The following is a 23,823-nucleotide window of genomic DNA, read 5'->3' as shown; positions in this document are numbered from 1 at the left end:
TTAATGGCCTCACAATTGCCCACTAAATATTTTAAAATGTTAATGTACAATCTTTTATCACATTAACATATTTCACTGCAACTACAACAGACTAAACCACCAACTACGAACAACTGGCCTGCTACACTACACAGTTGTGCTTTACAAATTCCTTTATTCCACTGCATTATTTACATTGGGCAATTACTTTTTTATTGGTCCAGTTTATGTGAGCATATATCTACAAGTGACATGCAGAAGTTCCAGACTTGACAAGTGCTACCTGAAAACATTATTAAAGAAGTCGCTGACCCAAATTAGAGAAATAATGACCACAATTCTCTTGGCCTTTGAAGTTGGATAGTACTGTGGAAACACAGTTAATCTTGAAATGCAGACTTCAAAAACAGAAATCTTTAGGAAGCCTGTAAAACATTTGGCCTCCAATGACACACGGTTTACATTCCATCTTACAATCCTACATACAGCTACTGTGGCATGGGCTTTGCAAAGATGGATAATGATCCTTTAAATTAGTTTTTATCCCTCCCAAACATGTTATGTTTGTGTTTCCTGCACTTGTATGACAGATACATTTTCAAGAGAAAGCACAGCCAAGAATCAAGCCAGACATTTAATTAAAATTCACTACCTTCCTCTTTTTGGCTGCACCGTAGAATGAAATACTTAATTTCCTTTGATGGCTGTGATCAGAAAAGCCAGTGTGCTGGCTCTGTGTTCTTATATGTGACTACAGTGTAGCAGACAACACTTGTTTTTCCTCTGCCCATTGCTTGATTTGCATTTTAACAGGCACAATAAATCATGTGGCATGTATTCGGCGCTGGAGGTTTTTTCTCACCAAGTGCTCTCACTGAGGGAGAAAGCACAAATCTATGTGTCAGGATGGACTACACAAACATTTCTCTTTATACGCTTGTCAGGTACAGTAGAGAGCCAGGTCCCCAGAAGACTGCTGATAGCAGACTGCATGTCTCCATTTCACTGAAAACCACACACTGAAAAAAATCAATAACTGGTCACTGTCCAGTATAGACAATCTGCCACATTTGTGTACCAGTACATTGATAGAAAACCTTCATATTGGCAGTTAATTTGCATATCATTAAATCACTAGAAGATACATTCAAGTAGACAAGCTACCTTGCTTGTAGTAGTGGCTACAGTGATATATATCTACAGTAATTAAAACATAATGTAAATAAACTTTTAGATTTCTTTAACAAGAGGGACCACAAGCTGAAGCCTGAAAAGCACGTTATCTACGCTTGAATTGCAGTCAAGTTTGAACAGTAAATTTGGCATAACATATCATAGACGAGCATTGACATTGAGGAAGAGACACAGTTTTAATAAGTAATGCATTCATATCCTGGATAGAGAGGATGGTTTGGCTGAGGTATAAATTGGGCCATGTACTCTATGATAAGGAGAGGGACAACATCTAGCTACTGCTGTAACATTGCTGATTCTGGTGAACACTGCGATTGTGTGACAACCACAGGTCATTATTTTAAAATTTTGTTATGTCATCCCTCTCTGTTTTCAGGCCTATTAAGCTTTAATGTTGTGACCTGTCTGGACTAATAAATTATTCATATGTCCGCTGACAGACATGAATTAAAATGTGATTATTCTTGTTTTTCCCAGATCACTCCTGAGCTGTCTTATCCCCAAATCAAAGCAAACATTTCAGAATAAATACCTCTTTCTCTGAGAATACTTCATTTTGTCACTTTTCTGATTTCGTAATAATATATACTCAAAATCTGCTCAGAATACCTATGTCTTATAGAATTCTTTAATGACTCTCACATTACTACCAGGACACTCAAAGACACCTGTGTGACAGCTAATTTCTAAAGGCAGATTTACAGTGCAATCTTTAGTTTATAATCTGGAGCCAGAAAATGCAGACTGTACTATATGTGATACAGTGATAAAATGTGTGAAAAAGATTAATATTCTAACTAAGTAGTAAGAATTGTAAACACTTCCATACAGGTTAATAATGTATGGAAGTTCAGTTCATAGTTTTATTTTACCATATGCTACTCTTTCTTTGGGGCATTCACCTTATTTGGCTTGATAAAGTTTCTTCAATAATTTTTTTGTTTGTATCCTCCATAAGAGCTCTGCCACAGTGTGGCACTGTAGCATCATTAAAATATATGAAGTTCAGATTCTGTTTTGTATTTGGGCACAAAGAGGCACCATGATGCTGACAACTGACTCCCTCCTTGACAGATTAAAATCTTTGGAAACTCTTCATGCAGGAAGGAGTGTGTGTGGCTGGATGGCATTTCAAGCGCTTAAATGAAGATTAATGCTAGTGTGGCATGGGGTAATGGATGAAGGGGCAAAGAATTAGGAAAATTTAAACTTTGAATATATTTAATTTACACAATGACAATATTGTTAAACAGAGGCAATTATTGTTGGGTTTCTGTGAAAATCTTTAAGTGAGACTTTTCAAATTTTCAAATGATTACAAAACATGCAACATTAAGTCTCCTGTAATAAAAGGCTATGTTGTGGAAAATGGCTAATTATAAACATAAAATACATGAGACAGTGGAGGAACATTTAAAAATACAAATTCCCCTACAAATCAGCTGATTGCATTTTAACTTCTATTCATATAAACATCTCATTAATCACATCAAACCAACAAACTGAGGAAATGTTTTAGGTTATGCAAAGTCAGTGAAGCTAAATTCCTGAACAATGAAGGCAGCTCTTTCTGTAGTCTGTATGCAGGGGGTGACTACACCATTTGCTTCAGGGAAGAGAAAATTCTGTTTATATGCAATGCAAGCACGTCTGATGCACACATTAAGATGGAGATCCTGATTAGCAAAAATGAAAATCACTCAACACTGATCAGCACTATCATTGCTCAGTAGGCACTGATGAACAAGAGGAGGGACTAGCAAGTGACAAAGAACAGCTCAAGGGTGTCATAAGCTCTTATTATCCTTGTGACAGAACTGAGTTAAGATGAAACAGCAATGGCAGGGATAACAAACTGAAGTAATACAGGTCTCATTTCAGACCCCAACCCTGCAACAAAGGACGGCCAGAGGGCCATGTTTCAGTACTCCCATAAGGACCAAATATCTTTCTCTGGGTACTTTTTCTCTTTGCCAATTCAATCAGCAGTGAGTCTTCTCATTCCTGTGTGGAGAAATAGCACTTTACCACATATCTGTGCTTTTCTACCTTCATGTGTATGCACAAAGTTAAAGAAATGAAGGAATAGCAGTGCTTATGCATCCTAAATCACAGACAGCCTCTTGAGCTACATTCACCTAGGCACCCTTCAAAAGTTATAAATCAGATGGAAAAGCCTTTGACATTTGCTTATTTGGAATTGAAGTGCCCTTTGCTATAGACTAATGCCGCCCCAAATGAAACCTATTCTGTTTTTCAAACGGGAATTCAAATATACGGTATGCTTGGTGCTTAAGCACTCAAAACCAAATGAAATTTTTCAAACTCTTCTGTAATTCAAGAAAAGCCACTTCAAAAGACATAAATACTGTAAGAGTTGGTATTCCATATAAACATCAATTTATCTGCACAATATTATTTGGAGTGTCTTACAATTATGGTCAGTATTCAGCTGACACCATCCATCCATTATCTATACCCACTTATTCCTATTTATGGTCACAGGGATCTGCTGGAGCCTGTCCCAGCTCTCTTTGGGTGAAAGGCAGGGGTCCACCCTGGACAGGTCACCAGTCCATCACAGGGCCACATAGAGACAAACAACCTCACACACTCACACTCACTCCTATGGGCAATTTAGAGTCACCAATCAACCTGACATACATGTTTTTGGACTGTGGTAGGAAACTGGAGCACCTGGAGAAAACCCACACAAGCACAGGGAGAACATGCAAACTCCACACAGAAAGGCCCCTGATGGGTTTCAATTCTTTGCATGCAAGTGCAAGGAACCTTCTTGCTGTGAGACAATGGTGCTAACCACCAACCCCCATCCTACAGTATTTATCACCGCTCACAACAATACAGAAAACAATGACGATTCACATCTGTCTGATTACTGAAAATGTATCAATGCTTTATTAATTCTCTCACATTGAACTGTTGTTGATCATGGCTGTAGATGGTTTTAGTCTTCATTTACCTCTGAAACATTGCAATGTGTTTAGACTGTGGAACAAATGTCTGAACAAATGAAAATTGTATAAAGGCTCTGAGCAGAATATACTCTGATGGCTGTTTTTCTTCTGTAGCTCTTAGCTTTCACTGTTAAAAAAAGAGCTTCTAAAATCGTACTTTTTTGATTTCTAAAACCACAGAACTGTCCTTCCAAGAAAAGAACAATAGAATCAGTTTTCAGGACTCGTTGCAGCAGTATTTAGTCAAATTTCCATGATGTATTTTTCTGACTGAACACTGAATATCCTACTTTACATACCTCGATCATGTTAGCTTCAGTATAACCAAACCCTGTCCAACAAGCTATAATTGTAATGTTACTGCAGATCTGATTCTTTCTGAAGTTCAGCCACAGGTAGTCGCATATTAAAATGAATATCTCTTTGTGTGTTACATTTGGTAACAAATCTTTCTTATCATCATCCCATGGTCTGGGCTAGCTTCTGTCTCATATTGTAATTTTGCATAAGTTGGTTTGTTAATTTCAAAGGCTGAATCGCAACAGTAGTTTCCCGTCTATATGATGGGTTAAAAGTATATTTATTGATTTAACTGTAAATACAAATGTATCATCTCAACAGGTATAATAATGATTCTTTTAATGATACTGATAAACTGTAGATGCAATGGGGTTTTAATGTGCTCAAAGTAGCAAGTTTCTAGTTGATTGTTGCTAACAAAAACAAAATTGTTGAATATTTGTCATACTAAGGTCTATAAGTTAGTCAACCGCCAATATAACTTTATGATCATGGGGATAAAAAAATCTAGTTTTAATTTTAGAAAACAAAACTGCCAAAAAAAAAAAAAAAAAAGAGAGAATCTCATCTAAGTTAGAACTGGAAAGAGAAGAGATGTTTTAATTTTAGCCAAACAAAAAAATGAGTCATGTATAACTGCAAAGCCTCTATACAATGTACAATGTTTACCATTTGTCCCTTTTGTCTTCAAAATGCATACTGTATAGCCAGACATCGAACCTTTTAACATCTGGGTTTAACAGTCATGTGTGGTGTAATGCAACACTGAATGCAGAATACAGACATGTTGTTAAAGCTCTAGAGGAAAAAAGGGGCTAAAATCAGCTTCATAACCCAGGCCATGAACAGTCAGTACATGTCAGCACTGTGTCACACATCTTAGTATGTATAGCGGCAAAGCTTTAGAAAGCCATTACTTTCATGAAAAAAAAAGAAACACAATTTAATTCAACCCTACGATGGTTACATGGGAATACACTGATATGTACTTACTGTACAAAAATGTCTCGGAGAATAAAATAACTTCACATTATTGAAAATGAAAATTTTAGGGCGTAACAGCTGCTGCAGTTATGATCTTTGCTTCCAGGTAAAAAGAGAACATGAACCATTAAAATAACAGCTGATTTCTTGTATTTCTTGAAGATCAGTTTGAAAAGAGTATGTACACTTTGTCACAAACATGATTAGTTTGTCTGCACAACCTTCTGTCCTCTCCTGACAAGGCAGTTACATAAAGTATATGAACGTAAGCATTGTATGTAATGTTGACAAGTAGTAAAGAGAAGTAATAAAATTAAAATCGTCACCTTATCCAATATTAAAATTTCTTTGCAAATGTTAGCTTTCCTCATTTTGTACAGCAGACATTCCAAGCTTGTATCCAAAAAACAGAAATTAGGCACAGCATTTGTACTTGTCACCTGGTTAACACATTCATAATGCTAGACGGGGGAGCTTCAAAGCAGCTGCATAGCACATTCATGAATTTTGGATCATGCCTCGTGTCAGCTTTCATGCAGTGTTCATGCTTTTATGTCATTTTGTCTATTTAATAGGCAATAAATTCCAAAATAAAAGTATCTTTACAATTGACATTTCTGGTTAGAACATTGTAGACACACAGTTGAACAATGTAAGGTAATTATTCTATTTGTCACCCCTCTTAAGATCACATTAAGGCATTATGAATGTGTTACTAACTGTAACTAAAACAAAGCGGCAACATTTTGTCTACATTTTATCTCAACAGGGAAACCATGTCCAACCTGTAACCTCAACAAAACCTTTCTGTATCTACTCATACACAACATGAAAAAAAGATGAAATCAAAATATTAACAGAATCTAAATCCCCCAAATTTGAATGATGCAAGTACTGAGCACCCTGTAATAACATCATGAAACCAATGTCTTGACTCTTAATCTTTTTTTATCTTGTGTGTGACTGCACAAGGGTCAAAAGGCATAGAAAGTAAAGGGGTCTGGGCCCAAAGATTTCAAAGGCTCAGACTATCCTCTTTCTTCTTCAGCAAACTCAGTTCATGAGAGCCAGAGCACAGTCAGCATACACAGCAGGAGAGCTGCCAGACTATATGTCACACATTGGCAACCAAGAGTAGCTGAGACCAACAATAAACATATAACAGAGTTTTTTTTTTTTGAGTCATAATCATAGCAAGTGTGCAAAGAGAGAAAAAAACACAATAGAAGCACAGAGAAAGAAATTTATGTGTGAATGACAATGTAATGGTCCATAGGTGCCCAAGAAGATCACACATGAAGACAGGAGGAGGACACGGAGAAGAGGAAGCAGGAGCAGGAGAAAGAGGAAAAGGTGGGAGAGAGATAGAAAAATAGGTCAGAAACACAGAAATTCAACTCTGAAAGATTATTAGAGACTGGACTAAGGAATAAAAAGGAAGTCTAAGTTAGAGGATCAAAGTAAAAAGAAGTCATAGCATGTTAGTAGCACAGCAAATGACACATGGTTCATGGCAGGCATGAGTGGAAGGTCACAGAAATGAAGGTCGTGGGGAATGACAACTCAAAGAAAGACATTTCAAACACACTGCAGCCCAGTTCTCTTAGCTCTAATGTTCAGGATAAAAAAATGAAAGATCTTAATTAGTCATGGTGCAGATCAGTGGCAGAGTTTAGGATATGATAGATGACAACCAAGAGTCAGGCTATTATTGCTCATCCATAATGGCCAGTGGTGTAATATATAAGGTAAATTCAATTCAATTCAATTTCAATTAATTGTATTTGTATAGCGCCAAATCACAATATAATCATCTCAAGGCACTTTACAAAAACAGAAACAAAACCCAACAAATCCCTCATGAGCAAGCACTTGGCGACAGTGGAGAGGAAAAACTCCCTTTAATGGAAGAAACCTCCAGCAGAACCAGGCTCAGTTTGGGCGGCCACTGCCTCGACCGGTTGGGTTGAGTGAATAGAGGAAAGAGAACAGAACAGCAACAATAAACAACAAATAAACACTGTGCAGGTCGATGGGGCCAGTAACTGCACATCAACGAGAGCCAGATCTCTCAGTGGCAAGTATATCCTTACATGCCACTCATGAGTAAACTTGATCTAAATGCTTATTAATTCACCTATTACATCAGTAACGGAGAAATAAAACCATAGGGCATTTAGATTTTATGTGTGTTTTTGGAAAATAAAGCCAAAAAACAAACAAACAAAAAAAAAACAAACAACAAAAATACTATACTTTCAATTCAAAAGTCAGTAGAGTAATGATGCTACATTGGTTTATGACTAACACATCAGCTAATGTTCAAAAGCAGAATCATCATGCAGAAATGTATTAATGCATATTAATTCATCATGAAATTGTAACTTTGAATCTTCACTTATTGCTGACAAATTATTAGTACTATGCTAATTAGGTGCATTTCCTGGCATGGTTTACATTTTGCAACTTTGCATATGCATTCATTGGGAATATTTCCTCCGGCTTATCAAACCATAATCCTTTTTTCATTGTGTTTCTTGCATAACATTTGCTTAGTAATTCACTGTAATATAAATTACATTTCTTGGAGACAAGTTTGGAAATGCAAGTATCACCTAAAATATACACATTCTGCATAAGCATATAGCAAAAGAGCAGAGATCAACATGTATATAAAGGCAATTTGTGAAACATATGTGTCAGCAATTTTTAAACTATTGTTATACTATATACTAGACGGATATCATGGAGGAATGAGAAGTTGGGACAATATTTACAGTAGAGCTACTTCTTCCACTACCATTACACCACTGGTCAAGGCAGAGAAAACAGCCCATGCAAAACCACACATCCAGAACAAAAGCTGGTTATGACCATCAAGTCTACGACACGGATGAAAGGGTGATCTCATGTTAGAGAAACTGCAGAAGTTAATAGGTGGTTTATGTAGTATTACTCCAATGTCAACCTTAGCCGGGGAGATTTGGATGGATCAGTTGTCAACACCTGCCACTTGTGTCCATATAAGCAAATTTACAAATCCTATGTTTATTTTGACCTACACTTTTGGCATGAGAATAATAATAATGTTTTATCATTGCACAGCTGGGTAGCAGTTTGCTCTATGTACTTCTGCAGCATGCAAATGCTACCCTGCTGTGCTGTTTTTGACATAATAGACTCTAGAGTTTCTTTTCCGAAAGGTACTTAACACTGAGATGTTTCTGGTGCTCATTTATTCTAAAAAGCATTCAAATCACTTGGATCACTGTTTTGGGGCATCTGTATGTGACTGCTTTCAACAAAATGCAAACATCAAAAAATCATCACTGCATTCAGCATCAATTTAACACATATAGCCAGTATACATTTACAAAAGAGCAGCTGTTTATGGCCAACATTACCAAGAAGAGCTAAAATACCTGCTCAAATTAAATGCAGATACTGCAGCTAAGGGTAAACCTCATGCAGAAAAAACAAATCCTAAAAAAAATTGAAAGTAATTATGTAATTAAAGAGGGCCTGACTGACAAAGCATATGTGAACTTCTGCTCTGGTATTATAAGTAATCCAAACCTCCCACTGCTATTTGGCTGTTGCCCAGCAAGCGCATGAAAAAGAAAAGAACTGGTTTCTTTATGTGCCATGCACTGGCAGCCATTACCTTTTAGGGTCTCCAATAAAGTACAGACAAAATTAATCCAGCTGGAAGTGGCACCATGCAAAGACTGTAATGGTTGCATCCCCACCTAACTAGGCCACACACTGTATATTCAGGTCAGCCATGGACTCTGAACTTTGAGACTTACTAAACCAGTGGAAGAGAAAGGTAGAGGATATCAAAACGAATAAAAACCAAAGAGTGCTGAAAAAAAGATGAGTGAGTCAATCAGGGATTTAAGATCTAACATGAATAAAGAGAGTGAAAATGGTTGAAAAGAAAATATTAAAGCAGGGGAAGAATCATAAAATAGATATTCTTATGTACTGATTCTTTGAGATATCTGTAGAAATAAAGAGCGATGGATAGTTGACACGATGCCTAAACATAAATAAGTAGGCCCACAAAATGAACACACTGCATTATTTAATTTTATTATTGTCAAAAAAACTCCTATGAAAATAAATATGTTAAATTGTCTCAGTACTTTCTGAATATCCTACCACATCCGTGGCTTTCAGCCCTAAGCCCATTTTTTTCTTATTGAAGATGTACAATTTGTGAGGCCAAGTAATTTCCAACTGCTCGGCACTGTAGTTTTTAGCATGTGTTACTCAAAGAAGCGTAAAGAGTGCATTTGTTGTCGACTACTTTTCAGCCAGTGATTAGTTTTGGGACTTAGGGACATTATCAGATTATTGTAAGCTTTACCAGGTTCATTTATTTTCTGTCTTTCTTTTGGTTATTGTAATTGGAATTTAATTTTGTTCTTCTCAAAGGCACTTGCTCTGGATACATGCATATTTGTGCCACTTGAAAATGTTTCATTAAAAAAAAAAAAAAAACAGAACTGTCCACCACATGCAACTCTTGATTACAGTCCCATCATGGGCTTTCCATTTGTTACAATAAGGTAAGAATAAAATGTAGAATATTATGGGGTATTTTTTGAATGCATGTGATAACAGTAAGCCTTTTGTATTTCAAATGTTAATATTTAAAGATTAATTCTGCTCGAATTTTTGTTCTCATAATTGTGTTCCTGACCTGCAGGGGACTAATCAATATACTTCAAATTCAGGTTTCCACTTTTGTGGCATTTAATTAGATTCCTTGATGTTCACTTGACAGTTGAAAAGGAAACATGGTTGAAGCAATGAAGGTATCTTTTGTGCAAGAAGAAAAGGGCAGGAAATAAAGTACTGAAACTAAACGTAATGGACGAAAGACAGCACAATACAAAGAGAAAGAAAACCTGACATGATTTCAACAGAGTAGAACGAAAAAGAAATGTAACCTGTTATACAGCTCAGGTGTAGTGCGATGGGGAGGCAGCCCAAGTTAAAAACCACACACACAGCACAACAACAGAGCAAAGGCTGACTGTGACCACCTGGGTAGAGAAGTATTTGGTATTAACAGTACAAAATGGTCTGGGTCTGACTGATATCTGCTCCTACTTTATAGCTCACTGAACTTAAGCAGTCACAGCTTCTTTACAAGAGCTAGTGAAGACTGTGAGAGCAGAATGCCATGATGCTGAGTTTTATCTGTAGCAGCAGAGCATCAAAAGGGAAAGAAACCATACAGTAAAAATGCCTCTGCTGTTCATATGGATTCAGTAGTTGCTGCTGATCTTGTACAGCAGCCTGGTACCTGACGTTTTTTTGGTTTTTTTTTAAGTGAGCACAATGTTTTCAGGGCACCTAAGGTGCTATGGGAATGAAAACCCAGAAATGTACTATATTTCTCCAAGAGCAAATTATCGTGATGTACAGTGCGTGGAACCAAGAAGACATTTGGCATTAACAAGAAAAAGAGAACATTGGCCAGGGGTAGAATAAAAGATAAACTTCAGATGAACCAGCTTCAAGTGACTTTTATGTTTTTACTGACCACAATGTTTGACTTTTCTCCAACCATTAGGTTGATGATATGTCTGAACCTAATCTAAACTTAGTCTTAAAGAATTTGTTAAAATCTTCATGCAACCAGAACCAATTGATGCTATGCTTTTATGTTTGAGAAATAACTTCACATTATTCAGTTTTCAACACATCATATGTATTTCAGAGTTTGTGCCCACTTTGCATAGTTTTTTGAGACTGTGCTGACTCTAGTCATTTCAAACCTACTGTACAGGCCACAGCTTTATGTGTAACTTTTTACTGCTTTCAGCAATGAATATGCTGTAGTGCTCTTTTACGTCACTGTGGATTGCTTTGTTACCAACTGCACTAATAGGGACAGTAAAACAATACACTTCCGCTCTGCAGTAGACAGAGACAGATGATTCATGTCAGACCCTTCAGGCAGTTATGAATAAGCACCTAATAAAGTCAAAAATCCAAATAATAGAGTTTTTCTGGTCACAGTGGAAACCTTTGTACACTGTGGCTGATGTGTGTGGATGCTCGGAGTGGGATGATGAGAATAGTACCTGGGATGTTAGTGGGCTCTGAAGCTGTTCTGAAGGAGAGGATGCCAGGCTCAGACTTGCCCTGTTGATTTTCTGCCACCACATGAACCTCATACTCTGTATTCCAGTCCAGGCCACTCAGCACCACATACTCACTGCCATAGGGAAGGCGGATCACCGGTTTCCAGTCAGATACATGCTTCTAAAATGAAATGGAGGGAGGCAAACCTCAAAACCAAGGTAACCAAGGTCATTTTATGCCAGCTAAGAGAATTATCCTATTTCTCAAGCTAAAATTTGTTTATTGCTCTTTAACTACATAAGGTTTACACCATATGATAGAATCATTTTAGCACGAGCATGTGAATTAAAAAATAATCCAATCTATCCAGAACTCAGTCAACAACTATATAGAAATAGCTCCAATAGGAAGGAATGTGAGTGGTTGTTGTGCAGTAATATTAGATATCAGACATCGGTAAAAAATTCAGTCAGTTGGGGAACATAATTATATTTTTCAAATCATGGAGTGACAAAAACTGACTAAGGTTAGCAGATTATTCTTGCTGCCAGTTGGTTTGTTGACTATTTCCGAGTTCAGATTTTGTTATTTTTTAATGAAAACATTGCAAGAATTCAAAGAAAGACACAAAACAGCAAAGTGGTACTCGGTTACCTCCTTGCCCAGTATACTCACAGCCTTGTATCTGACCAGATAATGTTTAATGGGGGAACCGCCATCATCCTGCTTGATCCAGTTGACCTTAAGAGAATTACCCCTGTTATGGACCTTGACTTCTAGTTTGGGGGCACTGGGTTCCCCTAAACAGGACAAACCAAGGAATTATGATTAGTTAAAATAAATATGGTTTATACATTAACATGTGTTTAGACTCTAATCACAAGTTAGTTAATATCATTCAAACCTTCCTGTTGTGTTAAAGTGTGCCTATGTGTCAACCAAACTAAAACTTTGATTGCTGGATGATTGCTGAAGGTTTAAACTGATTTGAATTTCAACCTATGCTATTTTTAAATGTTCTTCTTCACCTGTAACAAGCCATACAATCAGAGGACACTGTGGCTATGGTGTTAATAACAGTGTAATAAAGGTTGCCTAATGTAATACAGAGTTTTATGCTGCCATGTTGCTCTACAAGTTAAAGAATGAGATCACAGTGTTTTCAAGTCAAATCTCTATAGATCATTAGCTCCAGTGCTCCATCCTTTTTTTTTTTTACAATATATTCAGTATAATCTCTGGTCTTATCACATAACTTTATTACATATAAAGCAATCTACATTAAGCTTATCAAGTTGTACTTCACCAAAAATGTCTTTTGATTATTAAGCTCTGACCTGCAGCCTTGAACAGTGGCCACAAAACTTTGTGATTTTAAGGACAGCAAATGAGCTGCAGGAGTTTGATTTGGAAGTTTCTATGACCATCTTTAATACTTTATACCTGTTGTGAAAGATTTTCACTATTGAAATCCATTAAAACCAGCAATATTCTCCACAAGCATTAGTCTTTGCTGTAATGCCTAAATATGATCTGTCATAATCCCTGACGACGACCTTTAGCATTTGTGTAAATTATGACTCTTGCATGTAAGGATCAAATTTGTAAACAGAGTGATGCTGTTGTAACACTTCAAAACCTCTTAAGGAATATATCAAGGTTGATGAATGTGTCTGATACAAGAGTCTTATGTTTGTTTTCTATTTTCCTACCAATAGTCAGCATGAATTTATTTCAATTTATAACCACAGTATTTCCCTAAATAAAGGTTTTGATAGCTGTGACAAAGGTTGATATCCAGCTATTAACAGGAAATTCTTATATGGATATATTTTTTTAATGAAACAAAAATGTACTTTATCATTTAGTTTGAAGGACATACAAGAAACAATAATAATTCGGTTTTCAAGCCTAGAGTGAGAGTATTTGTTAGTCAAAGACAGATTTTGGGTGGACTAGTCCTTCAGGCTGAGGTGTTGTTTTCTTTGTGGCTCCTCAATATCTGCTTTGTCCTCCTGGGTCACTGGATAATGAGCTTGTAGGCCTTGATTGGACATGTTAATCTATTACGCTGAATAACATTTACATAGGCTTGTGGGAGGGAAGGTCAGGGTGTTTTGTGTGTGTGTATGTGGGGTGATGTAGGCTTTTACTCTTATGCCACTGTAAGGGCTGCAAGGGAGAACAACAACAACCCAAAATCATCAATTATGTACATAGTGGTTGCACAGAGTAATTACAGCCTTTGCCCTATGCTAACAGCCCCAGACGTGTGGCAGAAAAAACAAAACGCTCTTGTTAAATCTTATATACTATAAAGTAAGACATATTGCAGATCTAAATGTACGCCTGTGCAGGCAAGTCACTGAGCTGGTAAAGAAAAAAAAAAACAAAAAAAACTAAACTATAAAATGAATACAGAAAAATATGTCAGTGTTCATGTTTCCATACCCCATATTTAATATTTCAAACCACTGTTAGTGGCTCTAGTTAATTAAATGAATATGCATGAAAGCACATTGTCTTCATCATATGCAACAGTCTGATCACACTGCCTGAAAACTGCATTTCAGAGCATGACAGATGCTGGAAGTGAATTAGCCAGTTAGTAACAGCAGCAGGGACATGGTGGCAGGTAGACACGTTAGTACATTCTGTGTTGTTATTCACAGGTGTGGGGAAGGTAAATATTTCTCAGGCTAAAACAAAGAAAGGTGGTTAGAATGAGAAGGTCCACGATGCATAGTGACAGACATACAGGTGCAGTGGTTCACATGCAGCCCGACCTCATACAGCGTGCTCTCTCATATTCCAGCATACATTAGGAGAAAGGTAGTTAGAAGAGTTATTTAAACATGTAGTGTAGTTTAGTTTTATTAATTTTTACAGCAGTTAGCTCATACCTACATCTGATGCAGTGGTTAAAATCATTATGTAAGAGTAATAATATTTGTGCAATCAGTAGCAATTATTGTGAAGAAACAATCACATTTCAAATCATATCTAGATGCAAATGTGTTATATAATTATGTTATACTGTTATATATACTACTGTTATATATTATTATATATAATACTGTTATATAAGTATGGTGTCTGTTTGGAAGACAATTAGGGTGACGAAAATAAAAATCTAATTGTGCGAAAGAAGCTACATTATTAGACGGAAATGTTTTTTGTGAGAAATAATTTGGGAAAAGCACTTTCACCTCAAAATCTGAAATCATGACATTATTCTCAAAAATCAGGGTTTATGTTAGAAATAATTTTCTCAGAGTTGTGAAATTAATCAAAACTAAGTGTAATTTTCCTATACCATTTAATCCTATCCTTAAGTATTGTTGTTCTATATGTACATGTATAAATTGAAGTTTCAAGGAGCCATGACACCAAAGACACCAGGCACATGCAGGTGGGACCAACATTTTTGTTGGGACACAGTAGAACAATGCGAAAAAGCATGCAACGTGAAAGAGGAAATAAACGTGCAGGCCGCAATAGAACAAAGAGCTGCTGTGAATCCAATCAAAACACTGAGCTACAGTAGATCATTTTGGGGGAAATTAAACAAAACAGCTTTGTGGGTGAGTATGAAGACTTTGTTGAGTAGTACATGTAATGCAGATTGAAGCCAGTGGTACATTGTGATGTTTAAATGTGATTCGTAACACAACTGTAAATAAATAAATATCATGTGTCAAAAGATCTGCTGATTTGCAAAAGGTCAAATCTGGGATTTTAAAAAAAAGAAAAAAAAAAAAGACTTTTTAATGCTAACAAGAAAACGATATCAATGCCAAAATAAATGAACCAAAAAAAGCACACCAGGGATTTAAATAAGAAGATATTGTTTGGATGAGAATGAAACTTTGTTTGTAAGCTAGTTGTGGCTAATGTGATGCTAAATTACTTCATTAATTATTATTATTATCCATCAAATCAAGTTCTTCATTTGCAATTTGATTACAACTTTTCTCAAGAAACTTAGATTTTGAAATAAAGGGATAAGAGGTGAAAAATTTGCATATGTCTGTGTACTATTAGCTTTGTAAAGACAGAGGTTTATTAATGCAAGCATGGGGTCAAAACATTAACAGTCACATTAAGTTAATTCAGTTAACCACAATAAAAACAATGTTGTGTTTTCTTCTACTATTTTAGATATCCTATACAGTACAAATCTTAAACAAGGCACTAAGAGGAGAATAGTCTTGCTTTGTTGTATTGTGACTGCAGTGGAAAATGGACAAAATATTAATTATCGGATAGACGAAAGAAATATTATTACGATGAATGGAGATGATGCAATACTGCTGGAGTGAACTAGTGTTGGTTTACTAAATGTTCACTACATATTTAACAAAATGGCCTAAAGATGGATGAAAATACATGAATGATCATTGTTGGTCTTATGATCTCAAACTAAACTAAAAAGCAAAACAAAACAAAAAAACAAAAACAAAATTACCTTCTGTTGCCCAGCGAAGACGACACCATCAGCACCATGCAAGAGCCACATGACAAAGTCACATGATGTGCACGCACATGATTGGTTGTAAGGAAAATATAGGAGAAGGAGAGTGGGATGGGGGGGGGGGAGGTCACCCGGAGAGGCGGGGAGCACATGGAAAACATATAAAACATTTTTGAAATGATGAAAACATGTCAACATAATGAATAAAACATGTAAAATGTTAAAGACAAAATGAAACAAAACAAACATAAACAACAAAAAAGAAATACATTTATAAACAAATTTATTTGAATGCATAGAGAAAAACGTGGCAATTATGAAGCAGTTGTAACCTAACTTTTGGTTGTTTAAAACATGCAGAACATCAGTAAATAAATAACCAATCAAATACACTGATGTTGCTTTTTAGATTTCAGATACAACCAAAACTGTGCATCCATAATTGCTTTTAACGCTAATATTTTACATAGCAACACTAACGACCAATCTGAATTTGAACTATGGCTAGCTGTAGAACCATGACTGCCAATAAAAACAAATTAAAGATTAAAAAAAGAAAAAAAAAATATATATAGCAGCTGGTTTCTGTGGACAAACAAGAAATCAGGGTCAAAAGAACAAGAGAGGAAACACTGCAGCTTTGAGTATACAAACCGTGCCAACTAAATGTGATATACACACACAGCAGACAACAATATGAACACATGAAACATCAGGAGAAATAGAGTCTGTGTCAGATGATTGTCTGAAAGCATCTGTGATGTGTATTTTTAATTGATGCATTTGCAGAAAACAGTAGTTTCTGGACAATATACTAAGAACAAATACATCCTTGGACAGGCTACACTAATGTAAATGTGCAATAGCTGACAAATGTTAGAAATATGACAACTACTGAATGACCTGGTGGCAACTACAACAAATTGTGACTCTTTACACACTACACACTGTTAGTTCAGATGTAGCCTTAGGCCATTTAAAGCACATAGGTAAGATGGCTTAAGGTACAATCAGTAATTATTTTCCTAGTTATCTGAGCAAAATGTTGAAATATTAGCAGACGTTTTGTTGCTGATCAGTGTCAATCACTCCCCTGTTACCTCAATGGCTGTTGGTGCAATGTAATAAGGCAAAGTATGTCTAATTCTTTGTGTTTCTGAGCATGCTGTTACAGCAAAAAAGACCCGCCTTTAAATTAATGTCTGCACAGACAGGCCAAATCCTCAAGACTTTATGGAACTGCACTTTTATAACTGGCGTATGTGGGTACATCTCAATTCCATTAATTCACATCTCCCTTTACTTGGGTCTTTTCTCTTCACCTTAGTCTCTCCCACTTATGACATGAGAAGGGACAGAAAGAAAAGATGTGGGTAGAGTAGAAATGAGGAAATATGTTTTTAGAGAACTGAGATGTTCTTTCCCCAGAAATGTCATCCAAAGGCTATGTCCGTTTCTGATTATGGCAGCTCAGCTGTCAGTCGAATTTTAGAGGTCTGTAGCAATTTTCTGCTGGTTTGGGTCTTGTATTTAGCTGTATATCCACTGCCCAATACTAATTAGGGCACAAACTTATCACCATCTGTACAGCTGTGAGGGTTTTTAATGTCTTTCTGTATGCCTGGATATGTTTAAACACTTTAATCTCACAAACATTTGCACATGCATTAAAAGTCTGAATTCTGTATTTTTGTATACTGTACTCCCATCAGTCAAACCATAATGTGTAAATGTACTTTACTGCTTACAGAATATATGCACATAAACCATTTCTCATGGTAGCAGTGCTTATAATTTAATATTTATTTGCACTCATTGATATTCTATTTTATAATGCAGAAATTATTTAGTAACCCAGATGTTTTAGACAAAGTTTAAATTATGTAACTTTATCACATTAAACTATATTTCTACCCAACATACAGTCATTTTCAGCCTCAAATGTGACTTAATGATAGAGAATTAAAATTTTATTGCTAAAAGACAACAGACTCTCGTCCTCTAGGTGACTTCAATATTCACAAAATCAAAGGAGAAGAAGAAGACTGGAAACATTTTTCTAGTAAATGAAAAAAAATATATATTTATAGTTTTATTGTAAATCTGACCAACAGATCCACAGCCTTAAACCAGATGATGAATCTGAAAATGAATAAAATGTAAACAATGTCAGCCTTAAATTGGTTCTGTTATTTGTTTGTGAACTTTGCTATAAAACTACAGTGATGCTGTGATATGGTTTCAGATCGGTTCGATCAGCTGCAGCATGCAGTAAGAACCATATTTCAAATAAAGTGGAGTGCCTGCCCGGTTAAAAAGTTCTGTAAAGGATGGCCTAGTGTATTCCCGCTCATGGCTCCTCAGAGACCTCCCCTTGTTTGTTGCCGCTCAAAGTCAGGCAAGATCAAATAAAGGAATTGGGATGTACCTTGAATCTAAGATCAATGAACATCATGATGAGAAATATTTGAAGGGCTCCCAGGAAATGTTTAAGTCAGAAAGATGTGAACATGGAGCCCATGCCTACTTAGTCAATGTTCATGCCAAAAACAAGAGCATAAACATAGTGTGTTAGGAGTTACAGTGCTATGTATCAACAGTATGCTCCTATATTAATAAGATCTGTACTATCTCTGAAAATTGGCCTGCAGCCACTTGGCACTTTTACTTGGACATCTGCAGTCTTACAAATTAACAAATAATAGGAAACTTTAGAACATTTTCTTAAAATATTCCTAAGGAATGCACTACATTCAGACAGCTATATTGTGATTGAACAGGCACACTGTGTTAATAATGTCACACACAACTCTATATTTAGGTTGTTAGAAAGGTAACCATGTCTTTGACAAATGTTAGTAAAATATATGAGTATTCAAGACAGTTTGCAAAGTTATTAAGCTGCCAACTCGTTTTGCTGTGGCTATACTCTATGGAGGGTGTATGTGCTATCCAATGAGCCAAACCAGTAATAAAAAACATCTACTGAGGTCTAGCCGGTAAGCCAGGTAGAGGTGAAGAGAGACACACACTGCACACTGCTGAACCGGCATACTCACTACGGGCCATACTGGTGGCAGCAATAGCGGTTGGTACCTCTGAGGAAACTGAAAGATGGTGAAAACATGGTGAGGAACTGGACTTCTCCTCAGTGTATCCTCAGTGTAGGGCATGTTTTTATTTTATTCTACTCTAATGCTGTGAACTTTTCTGGAACATCCACTATGCACAGCTAATACTGTAGCTTCTTTTATCACATTCTAAATAATATATTTACATTTATATTTAATACTGTATGTTCTTTACATATAAACACATCAAGTACAAAACCCTCAATGTTGTGTTTTTTGAAATCCAAACTTTCAAGACAAGCAGGCTATAGTACGCTTTCTATGAAAATGGGAGAACTCATGCTAAGAAGGTTACTTTATAATTGTCCACTTGCTGCCATCAAGGACATAAAAAACCAAATGTAATACCTATAGAGATTATTCTCTTATCAAAATGAATGCAGAGTGTGTTTCTTTCAAGGTTCATTTTGCACTAAAGCCATACCTCAGAGCACCTTTGCACTATGGTGCACTATCTGCACCTTGCACTATGTTTAATCATACCAAACTCTATTATTGAGAAAGAGATTTGTGATAATAAAATTACTGAAAAAAAAAGACTAATCACCTAGCCAAACCAAATGGCAAGAACAAACGTGAGATTTTAGCTCTGACACCAAAGTTTATCATGCAGAATAAATGATATCTCATATTTAACTGCTAGGGAGAAATGCTGAGACTAGACTGCTCTCCATGAGATATGTCTAAGATAACTCTTCCCAGTTGACTTGGCTCCAGTTGTGCCTTTTTGTTCTTTGTGTGCTTGTGGGACTTTCTGTGATGTGCTGGTTCATCTTGTAGTACAAAGACATGTGTGTTAGATGTGTGATTGCTCTGACTAAAGTACTGTCTTCAGAACTGCTTCCTGGATGCTGGACTTTCCCTGCCAACTTAATAGGAGAAGTAAAATGCAGAATAAATGGCTATTAAAAAGGTCAACCATTTTGAATGTTATCACCCTATTAAAAGGCCATTATCAGTCATTATCACTCTCTTAATTATGGTCTTCAAGGGTAACTGTACCTGCCAGTAGGGGCATATCATCAGTACAGCATGTGTTGTAATGAGGCAAGCTTTATGACCGGAGCAAAAATAAACTCACACCGTACTAAGAGCAACACAGTCCTTCAACAAAGGAAAACTTTCAAATGGAGAGCTGTCAAACAAGAGACTGCTGTTTGTGTTTGGTTTTAAATCAGTAGTCCATGTAATAAGTAGTAGTAAGTTATTTTAGCTGATGCAATATACTTTCCTTTAGCCTAACCAGTTTGTTTTTGTGTCTGAACCTAGCTAAGCAATTTTTGTGTCTAAATCCAATCAAGTTATTTCGGTGTGCAAAGCTTGTACAGTTTGTGTTTATAATTGCAACCATATTGACAACAGTCCTGCACAAAATAATGACATACTGAGCTGAGGATAACAGTCTGCTGAACTGACCACCTGAGGTGGAGTAGGGTCTAATTAACCCAGATCTTAGGTCCTGAAGACGAGCAGATAATGACCATTCTATGGCAGGTTAACATTCAAAACAAGTGAAAATGTACAACTTATGAGCTGACACAAAATATGAGCTCTTACTTTAGAACTAACGTCACATTAAAGAAACCTCTCACTGAAACACATATAAGAAACAACAATTACTGCATGGGCTGAACTGTGTGTTATTTGTTGAGAATCCTATGCTGCATTTTTTCTGTTAAACTGTGATTTTTATAGCTTCCTTTCTTTTTGTACCAATGTCTTTTGGTTTCATTTATAGCAACAACTTTAACTTAGCCTACACTATGAATCTTAACACACATACTGTACAAACAGAACACACAAATATCCCTGCTGCCATCTGTATTTTTATATGTTTATATTACACATGTAAACATGATGCATGATTGAAGCTGATCATATAGTGTATACAATCAACGTCCCAACCTCAACTAGGGTACTAGTGTGGATGTAAAAATACTTATTGAGGATTTGAATCCAGACAATGTGGACTGCTAAATACTGGCCAGACTTGTGATGGAGGAAACACAAATTAGAGATTGTGGCTTTAAGAGCAATATATAAAACCCTTTCCTAAGCAGCAGAAAGCATATACTCTGCCTACAGAAAAACTGCAGTTGTTCACCACATACAACCTGACAGAAGCTATTTGCAGGCTCTCTTTATGTGTATTGTTGTGACCTCTGGGAAACAGCAGCTGTCAAGTCTAATAGCCAAATTACAACAACAAAATGAAATCACACCATAAGCACAAATAGGAATCCAAGAGACTTCTGGGAATTGAAAGCCTGAACAATTAAACCTTATGTGTGCATACATGGGCACATGTGCACGAATATGCCCAGCTTTTTTGTTTTCCTTATCATTACATTAATTCCCATGTGATAATATGTAATCTTCTTTGCTGTTGCAGAAGACAGTTAACCTATACAGGCCTTATATATGGCTCAACTGCTGCAAGAGAAAGACCAAAAAAAAAAGAAAAAGTAGACAATACTGAAACACATGAAGCAGCACAGACTGTGTTACAGCAACTTACTTGCTACAGGTGTATGTCTGTCATATTAATGTATCACATTACTAAACAAAACTGAAACATTACAGTTACAACTGTTGTCTGGAAAATTTGTACAACAGGTAATGAATGTGTACTGGCATTTACTGATGTAGGAAGAGGGAAAATTCATGGCTTGGGGTAACGGATAATGACTTCTTTGGAAACTAACATGGAAGGCATACTGGGATATGTTTACAGTACATTTGTAATATGTGACTATAGCATGCTTCTCCAACATAGAGACGATGGTGCAATGGACATGGAAACAAGGACAGAAGAAAATAAAGCAGACAAAACACAGAAGAGAAAACTTACTTGTGAAATAATACCCTGTGAAGTCCAATGGTATACAGAATAGATGGAAAACCATGATGAAAAAACAGAAAAGCAAGGAGAAAAAACAAAGACAATGAAATGAGAAATATGAACAATGAAAGAGGGCAATTCTGTCCTGCCACATCATCTACTTGCTGGTCCAGTGTTTTATTGGAGATTCTGTTTTTTCTCTTGCTTCTGTTTGTTCTGACTTGTTAACCCTGGTACAGTATTACCAACTAAATCAGAAATTTGACTTTTAAATGGCTTCAAGCTTGGATGTGTAGTCATGCTAGGGATTCTGTGTTGGGATTAAAAAGACCCTGGGTAGCTAGCTGACAATCTTCTCCTGCTACTCTGATGTAATAAAACACATTCAGTGACAACATGCATACCACCTAAACTGACTCCTGCATATCCATTTTAATTTAATATTTGCAATGTTACATTGAGTAAAGTCTGAGCTCAACCTAAGGTTTATAAATTTGACTAAACTGACAAAAGAAATAGGAAGACTGATCATTTTGTTGAAACAGAGCCTTCCTCACACCTCTTCACACTGAGGTATAAATCACTGTTAAGATTCAGGCAAAATGCAGGTGGCATAATGCTGAGGTGGGCTTTTTCTACAGAAGCAGTGGGGTGATGAAGCACAGATGACATAGAGGTTGATATAAACAGTGACATTGCTACAAACTAAAACAAAGTGACCTTGTGACCCTAACCATAAATGCTGCTTGATAAATTGGTATGTTGTTTTCTAATTGCAGCATGAATAAAGAAGCTCCACAATGGATAAAAGGATTTAAGGCTAATTCGGGTTTATTATTACAGCATGGGCCTTATTTTCTTTTTTATGGTCATCGTTCCTATTACTAATAAAAACACAGAACCTACCAAGTTAACTTGAAACATGATGACATTGTTAAAAAAAAGAATAATTACTTAGACTGTCTATTAAACAATAAACATCCATCATATAGTAATTTATACACTTAAAATTTTAGGTGTGATCCCATTGGTTTCAATATAGATGAAGTATAGATTTGTTAAAAGCAGTAAATTTGTGCAACTGCTCATCAGTATCAGTTTTTCTTTAAGCACCAAGTTTCTAACTTTATTGTACCTGTGCCTCAGACTCCCACATTGCCATATTATGTGGCCTATTCAAGGACTTACAAATCCGATGTAATAAGTGTTGCTGCCCGAGAGAGTTAGTTTTCACAACTTCTCAAAACTAGTGCGAGATTTCTGTCATCAAACGTTGCAAACAAAACCATCCTTTTTGTTTCCTTTAAAAACTTTGTCATCATTATCAAATTAGCTAAAATTCATACTAATTTTGTCGTTTTACAATGTGAAAGGTTAGTCTACATAACTGTTATATGAAACACTTAAAAGATACAGTAAATGAAGTTTAGAGCTTGCATGGGCTTGTATTGGGCCTAATTTATCCTTCAGTGAGAAAGCATCATCTCACCCATTGTTGTGTATAAATGAAGACAAATTTCCTGTCGAGTCGACAGGTTCTGATTGTTAATGACAGGTGCATGACACACCTGCTCTTTGCTGTAATGTTGCAGATGCTGCCATATGACTAACACAGCTGTTGACAGAAATTTAATCACCAAGAAAAGCTTTAAATGGTGAAAACACAAAGCAGGTGACAGAAAGTGATTCCTGAACATCCAGCAATCTGGTGCGATAGTCATGTTTGATTAAAAAAAAAAAAAACAGGGGTCCTATATTCTGTTAAGGTGACTTAATCGGTAAATTTTCTCCAGCTACCAAACATAACTAACCTTTCATCATGTGCTGCCATCTCCAGCA

At 36.2% G+C, this 23,823-nt stretch overlaps 1 protein-coding gene across 6 annotated transcripts in view; it reads right to left on the bottom strand.

Annotated features, from left to right (window-relative positions):
• ncam1a (neural cell adhesion molecule 1a) overlaps nt 1–23,823 on the bottom strand; it is a 204,698-nt gene that overhangs the window by 8,737 nt on the left and 172,138 nt on the right. For 2 of the 6 annotated variants that reach the window (XM_026329098.1, XM_026329100.1), the window contains exons 14-17: nt 19,071–19,118; nt 16,006–16,008; nt 12,213–12,337; nt 11,537–11,717 (exon numbers count right to left, since the gene is read on the bottom strand). In XM_026329098.1, the coding sequence (XP_026184883.1) occupies nt 11,537–11,717; nt 12,213–12,337; nt 16,006–16,008; nt 19,071–19,118 (357 nt within the window). Of the gene's footprint in view, nt 1–5,053; nt 6,574–11,536; nt 11,718–12,212; nt 12,338–16,005; nt 16,009–19,070; nt 19,119–23,823 lie in introns of those variants that run through there. The other 4 variants (XM_026329099.1, XM_026329101.1, XM_026329102.1 and 1 more) reach the window with 3 other exon arrangements.

This window comes from Mastacembelus armatus, chromosome 14 (genome assembly GCF_900324485.2).
Source record: "Mastacembelus armatus chromosome 14, fMasArm1.2, whole genome shotgun sequence".
Taxonomy (NCBI): Eukaryota; Metazoa; Chordata; class Actinopteri; order Synbranchiformes; family Mastacembelidae; genus Mastacembelus; species Mastacembelus armatus.
This window is presented reverse-complemented; position numbering and strand designations above follow the sequence as displayed.